At 33.8% G+C, this 7,721-nt stretch overlaps 1 protein-coding gene across 1 annotated transcript; it reads right to left on the bottom strand.

Moving 5' to 3' along the window:
• Positions 1 to 339: 339 nt before the first annotated feature.
• Positions 340 to 7,390, bottom strand: LOC107470964 (serine protease SPPA, chloroplastic). The gene is made up of 13 exons (XM_052255411.1): positions 6,813 to 7,390; positions 6,266 to 6,449; positions 5,661 to 5,798; positions 4,759 to 4,929; positions 4,575 to 4,678; positions 4,194 to 4,261; positions 3,105 to 3,271; positions 2,711 to 2,780; positions 2,269 to 2,423; positions 1,416 to 1,542; positions 1,203 to 1,290; positions 963 to 1,106; positions 340 to 847 (listed from the first exon to the last, which is right to left on the bottom strand). Exons 1-13 carry the CDS (start codon positions 7,194 to 7,196, stop codon positions 617 to 619), a joined length of 2,031 nt encoding a protein of 676 aa, XP_052111371.1. The 5' UTR covers positions 7,197 to 7,390; the 3' UTR covers positions 340 to 616.
• Positions 7,391 to 7,721: the final 331 nt, after the last annotated feature.

Here is a 7,721-nt window from a genome sequence, read left to right as displayed (position 1 = left end):
AATATAAATATACATTAAAAATAAATTAAACTACATATATTTATATAAATAATTTAATATATTAATTGCTAATTTTAGTAGCTGATTTTAATGTACAAATAACATTTTTGTTTTGCAATACATTTTCTTCGGCATAAGTTTTTCTTGATTCTACTAAAAAATATATAATAAAAGGCCACTCTTTACACCATCAATTTGAAAAAAATAATTGAAAGAATTTACTCCCTTTATATACGTTGCAAACAAATAAAATAGATGCCGATGTTAAAAGCAAGATGTAAATAAAAGAAAACGGAATTGCAGCATTTATTCTATCTGGCATCAGCAATATATAAATCATGAAAGGAAAATGAATTGCGGTATTGGTATAAAATTTCTGTATAGCAACAGAGAAACAATGCTTTCTAATTTTCCAAGTTTATGCTTTATACATGTTATGTACAAACAATAGTGGACGAGACAGTGAAGGGACAATTACAAATAACAGAAGTTTATGAAGAGAATTAGAGAAAGACCCCAGTCATCTATCATCATCCCTTTTCGAATAAAGAAAAAATATATATATCGGGAGAACAAGAGGAATGAAATGATACAAATGATTGCGGAGAACTTTGAATTACAGGGAACTGAGGTAATCTTTTATTATTGACAAAATGGGGTTAGTATAAGGAGATCCCTCCAATGTCTGAAACATGATTCCATCCATCCGAGCTTGAACTCCTTCAGAGAATGTCAAGCCTTGTAACAATTCTTTCAATGTTTGTTCTGCTCCAATTAGAGAACTTCCTACGCCTAATAAAATCTGGGGAAGAGAAGGGCTAGGTCTAGAGATCTCCACAAGAGTAACCTAGCATATTGTTCAAGCACAATAAGCGCAATTTGGATTTGTACTCACTCAATTTTGAACCCTAAATACAACATTCTTATATGGCGAAAATAAAGGTGATCACACATAAACCAACCTCTCTGTCTTGAGGTATGTTTGCCTTCGATTTTGCGATGGCAATAGCTCGTGATAGCCCGCCAATAGCATCGACCAAACCGCGTGAAGCTGCATCATTGCCAGTCCAAACCCTACCCTGCGCAACCTCCTCCATCTTATCTACCTAGTAATAGAATAGTTGCTTTAAGTCTTTACCTAAAATTTTCAAGGAGAAAGAACAGAAAAGCATTAAAATGAACACATTGAATTCAGAACATACAGTCATTGATCTGGATAAAGCTGCCTTGTCTCGAAATTGTTTATAAGCATGCTGTGCAGATTTGGCAAATAACTCTGCTTCATCTGGTCTATAGCAAAATAATAATAATAAAAATTAAAAAATCAAATGGCATATTACAGTGACCAATATTCTATCCAAATTCCTCATCTACTAGGATCTTCATACCTGAAAAATGAAGAAATAATATTTTACCTGAATGGACGTTGTTCGGCTGCAAGGACTTCAGCATATCTTCCTCTGGATATGACCTCCTTGTTAAAGCCAATCTTCTCATACAACTTTCCCAGGTTAAACAATTCATGATAGTATAATGTCTTTTCTCATCCTTCAAACCTCCATCAAATAATTTAATTACAGCAACAATTTCCTATTATTGCATTACCCCATAATGATACCTCAAAGTTCTATACATTCTTCATTTGAACTTGCTCGTGATGCTACATTACTATGTTGAGAATTGAAAATGGAAACTATGTATTGAAGTGAATTTATTTCATGTTTTTAAAACAGTCAGTCAGACAAGCTATTTTATATATTTAGAAGCATACATATTTTTTATATCTTAGTGTCGACATTCTAATGTGTCTAAAACAGCTTCACCCTATATAGGTGTGAAAAAATTATAGGGCACTGGCTTTCCCTTTGTGTGTAAGTAAACAGATAGTAGCAGTCTATACATTATTGCATATCTCAATAGATAACAAGAGACGGAGAAATTTCAGTAGAAGGAAAAGCAGTTATAGGGCCACAACAATTGCTGAGCAACATCAACTGATATGAATTATGCATCTGTCTTGAGCAATGGGAAAATGAATGGAGAGATTGATTTTTGCTTATTGATGGCAATATGGCATGAAAGAGTCTCCTTTCTCCTAAGCAATACTGGATTTTAACATGAATACAAAAGAGGAAGCTACTTATATATTCCATCATGTGTATGTATGTAGATTATTAGTAAACCCAAGCCTTTAGTTTTAGTTAAATTAACATAAACTACAAGCTTTTCTACTTTCAGCAACTGAAATTATAATACATCATGGTTCACCTGTGACCACTCCAATTGAACCAGTTAAGGTAAGACTTTCTGCAACAATGGCTTGTGTTCCCATTGCCATGTAGTACCCTCCACTTGCTGCCACATCAGCCATTGAAGCAATGACTGGTTTTGAAGCAGCCAAAAGCCGGATTTCTCTCCACATCCTGCAGGTTAAGGCATTAGATAGGAGAATGTCAATCATGTCACCAGTGTATAATAACCAAAACAAGCTTAACATTATACAACAATCCACAACGACAAAATTTACTCCTCTCAAGTCCAAAAGTATCAACACAGAAATGTGTCAACTAAGGATAAATAGTCATAAAGTATAGACGCAACCAACCAATAATTTCATCACAAAAAGAAATAAAAAATTGTTATGTTTCATTTATTAAAGTTGCATTTTCAAACATAAAATTAACATAGATGGAAATTTACCAGAACTTACAAATCAGAAGCAAGAGCATCTCCTCCAGGACTATCAATTCGGATGATAGCAGCCTTAAATTTTTTTGACTCTGTTGAGGAAACAAATACCCAATTTGAACGGGAACAAACATAAAAGGTAAATGATAAAAAAAATTATTAAGGTTATATTCAGAAGCAACTTAAAATAAATGTATTCATTTAGCTTCCCATTTATTATTATGTGATGTCTGGAAGTAGTTAATAATATAACTCTGCTTAAACTTTGATGTCTATTATGCATCACAGAAAGCTACCATATCCAATGTAAATAGCCTGATAACATTCCACCGAATACTGATTTGTCTGATTATACGCTAAGTTCACTCAGTCTCCTACTATGAAATTTAACATAAAACTTATATCATCAAGTTTACCTCTGACACTGCGAATCTTCTCAATGAACTTCTCCGCAACGATACCTGAGCTAGACACACTTACTTGACTCTCAACACGGCTAATGCTCCCGGAGGCTCGAATGATGGCTATCAAATCTTTACCACTTGGTATTCCAACAGTCCATTTCTTAACTCGAGAGTATTTCCTGATTTTGATCAATGAAAAAAAAATGGTGTTAACATGAATTACCTGGTAATTATTAATTTTATTCATTTTCTGGTCAATAAGAGAGCTTGTAAGAAATAAGTTAGAGTAGAAAAGGAAATCAATAGTGAGTTGCATGAAAACTGCAAATTAGATAAATGGTGTTTTCTCTAATTTGCTATACACAATATTTGTAGATTAGTGTTTTCAAAATTTAATATACAAATTAATCAATATAATTAGCATATAATATATGCCTACCTACACCAATTCAAAAGTTTAGCATTCTTTTAATTATACATGTCTTGGAAGGATGCAACAAAAATGGAAACTGAGTTATGATAGATATCCTATATGTTGTTACAGTAACATGAAAATTTAATATTAAAAATAATTACAAAACTGAAGTAGGAGCATTGCCTTTATATTGCAGTTTAAAATTGATAGAACCACTCACACAGTTTTAACAGAGGATGCAATCAAGATAATTAGTACAGTGCAAAGATGCAATTACTTGAACGAAGAAATGGGGACCAACTTATCATCAATGGTATTGTGACATCAAATTCTAATAGCATCCCCTTGGAGCATAAACAATGAGAGAAATTAAATCAAAATCCAGAATGATCCCAATCAGATGGGGAAAAAATACAGCCACTGATGTATATAATTCCTTTTAAAGCAAAAAATCTAAAATGAATTAATTTTGTTGGGGACAACATATGAGCTATTGAACAATAACTGTAATTTATAATTACAGGAGTAAAATCAAGACTGGGAACAAAACTTTTAACAGGCAGAAGCTGAATTTTATAAGACTAAGGATTTGGTGGGATTTTTCCTAGTTAGACATTTCTAAAGATAACTTTTAAGCAGCATAAACCAAAGTACATCTCTACAAGTCCAAAGGAAGAAATTTCTACCTATAATCCACCATAGGCAGATTTTTCTCTGTTTTCACTCCAGTTCTCTCCTTCAACATGGCAATAACCTGCAAAACATTTTAATATTTCTTATCCGTTTAGACCCATAAGATAGAGCTCTACTGACATCCTTCAACCAAATTTATTAACCAGTATTCATTAACCATTTCTATGAATACACGAACTAATAAGAGATTAAAGTCCATAAGCAATGAAACCAACAAACTCTTAAGTAGAAGGATAAAACCTCAATATTTGGAATTCTCCATTCAAACACATCCACCATTGTTCCAACTTACACTCTGAGTATGATTATATTAATAAAACAGACAAACTACACATAAAAGTAGTCTTTTGCATTACTAGAAAATAATTATGTACCTCATCATCATAGATTATGTTCGATATGAGGCCCTCTTCTTTAAGCTTATCTACTTGATAGACACCTTCATTTATGAAGTTCTCGATGTCTTCTCTTTTCTTTCCTATATGAAGTATGCAGAAGCTCAAAAGTTAGTTTATTTTGTTATTACAGATTCAAGTAAAACTTCCAGTGCATATGCACCTTTGGCAGAAGAGACTTTATCTAGCCAATTTGAATAGATGTTATCAAGCAATGCAGTCAGCATTTCACAATTTTCTTCGGAAATGGTTCTTCGTGCTAGTTGATCTCCTGCACTTTTATATTTCCCAATCCTTTCAACTTGTGGTTCAATTCCTATATTATCTAAAACCCCTGAAAAGAATCAATAAATGATGTCAAAAAAAAAAAAAATAGGGTTACCCATAGCCATCAGAGGACCTAAATTATAAAAGGGTTCATCAAGAACATAAGAATACAGAAAATATTTAGAGAATAAACAAAGAATGATCAGATGCAGTAAGCATTAGTCTAATGCTCGAAGAATTTACTAAGCATGTATTTTCTACTTCTGTTTATTATGGTAAAAGAAAGGGGGCAGACTGGCAGTACCATATTTTGACATGGGGCAGTACCAAAATGATGTAAATAAGAACATTATAAAGAGAATTTTCCAAGTAAGCCCGTTACAACTTACAAGGATATATTTGGCACTACTAATGCAAAAGATTATTTTTAAAGGAACCAATGATAGAAAACCACTTTTGGTAGGCCAAATAAAACGGTGAAGCAAAGAGAATAAATATCCATCTAATTTGGCACTCCAAAAGTCAAAAGATGTAGTGAACATAATATTAGTTTCCATTTCCATTTATCAGTGAGCACAATAATTAATGTCATCAATATCATTGTTTTAAGGCCCAAATTGATGCCAAAAAAAAAGGACAAGCACCCCGACATGCAGCATATATATCTTTAGAGGACCATATTGGTGATTTAATGTTTATTTAAAAAATTAAAGAAATCCTGTCAGAAAACAAACTATTGTAAAATACTATTTATCAATAAAATTTTAAAAAAAGGAGAGGAAAACAAAATCAGTTTACCTCTAAGGAATGAGGCTTGAACAGTCAATCCAAACAATGAAAAGTAAGCACTTGGGGGCGCATATATCTCTTCACACGCACATGCAAGGTAATATTCTTTTTCTTGGCATGTAGGGACGAAAGCCACAACGAACTTTCCTACAAGCATAATCAACTATCAAAGCATATTATAAGTACTAAAAATCACTAACAACACTCAACATATCAATGAAGAAGAGGTCACCATATTTACTAAGACCTCGGCTCATTTACACTACTGCATAAGAAGATGACATCGATGCTCCTATACTTAAAAGATAATATACTTCAAGAAAAGATACCTACTGCTTACAAAACCATATCGATATATTTAAAAAACGGTTGTTGTTCAGGATAGCCTAGGCGGGACCTAACAGTGACAATGCAAAGTGTCCAAGTTCATGTAATGTAACTCTGCATGTAGGTGAATTGAAGTTCTTTGTGAAAGTAAATACTAAACCAGCTCATTTGACCTCAATATTAAAGTTTCTATAATTAGCATTAGATATGAACAAATTGTTAACTCTTGGTTTTTCACATTCAACAATCCACTATCGAATGCCTAATGCAGAAGTTCGAAATAGTACCCGATTGTTTGAAATTCAATATGTGTCTTCGGATTTCCTCGACTTTGCCCCACCCACAATTCAAACCTTCAATATGCAGATAGATCCCAGAAATACGAGGATCATAAGCAGCTTTCACGAAATTCTCACAAATCTGAGGCAGAGAGAGTCCAGGAGAAAACCTAGTCTTCACCTGATCGGATATCTAAGTGCACAAAACAATGTTTCAATTCAGAAGCAAACATAACATAATACACAGAGTAAGTTCATATCAGTCTTCAGCCACAGGAATGTATTAATCTCTACAAAAATCTAGCATTGACCTGAGCTGTATCACTTCTCACAAATCGCAAATTTGCAAGAAGCTTTGGCATTTGCAATGAAATTCTCAGACCTAAGGTGTATCACTTCTCACACAACCTTCCTTAGCAATGAAATTCAATTTTTTCCCCTCTATGATACAATCTAACATAAAGAGACTTTCATTATATATGGCGCTCCATGAAAAACAAGTTGGCCAATTCAATCTCATAGCATAAAATGTATGAAACAGTATATAAAAATGAACCTGGCCACGAAGCTTCATGGTGAGGACGCTACCCTTGCGAACGCGCTCCCAGGGTAAGGCAAAGAGCATGTTAAGCTTGACGAGCAAGCTCCGGAATCCAGTAACTGGTTCAAATTTGAATTCGCCAGTGGGATACTCCTCATCAGGAATCGTAACAGTTTGATTGTTGTCAACGGCAGCTTCAGAATTGGAATCGGAATCGGAATCGAAAGCGCGAGGGAAGGGAAGGCGAGTCCTACTACGAGAGTTGCGAGTGCTGAAGGAGGGTAGTTTGGGAATAATGGAGAGAAGAGGAAGGCGAGAAGGAGAAGTGTAAGAGGATAAGGTGCGAATGGAAGTGAAGTTGTGAAGAGTGGGCAGTGGTGGAGCAAGAAGCTTCGACATTTGCGCGCGTGGAATGCACAGCGGAAAAGGAAGGTGAGAATGGCGAAATTGGTGAGAATGCCAGAATGGTGAAGAAGAAGAAGAATGAGTGACTAGGTTCGCTTTAGTCCACGTCTTCGTTTACTATCAGCCTGAAATTCTTTACTTCATTCCCTATCTCATCCCAACACACAAGCTTTCAACAAACTGTTGCCATGCCCATAACATTATAGGATAGGAGATGTGTTTTAATTACAGATTAATTTGATTGCTCTATTTATCTGATTAACATGAACAAAAGTCATTCTTTTTTAACTAAATAACAATAACCCATCCAACAAAATTTAGATCAGTGTTTACTGTTTTGACTAAAATTTATAGGTGAATTCTATCATCTAGAAAAGAAATTCTTTTTATATGTATAAAAATTTATTGTTATTTTTTTAGTAGAATAAGTGTTTAAAGAGAGTGTGTAATTAAATCTATAGTAAAAAATAAATGTTAATCTTGATACAGGGTATAGACCCTACTACAATAGATGAATTA

This window comes from Arachis duranensis, chromosome 10 (genome assembly GCF_000817695.3).
Source record: "Arachis duranensis cultivar V14167 chromosome 10, aradu.V14167.gnm2.J7QH, whole genome shotgun sequence".
In the NCBI taxonomy this organism is placed as follows: domain Eukaryota; kingdom Viridiplantae; phylum Streptophyta; class Magnoliopsida; order Fabales; family Fabaceae; genus Arachis; species Arachis duranensis.
This window is presented reverse-complemented; position numbering and strand designations above follow the sequence as displayed.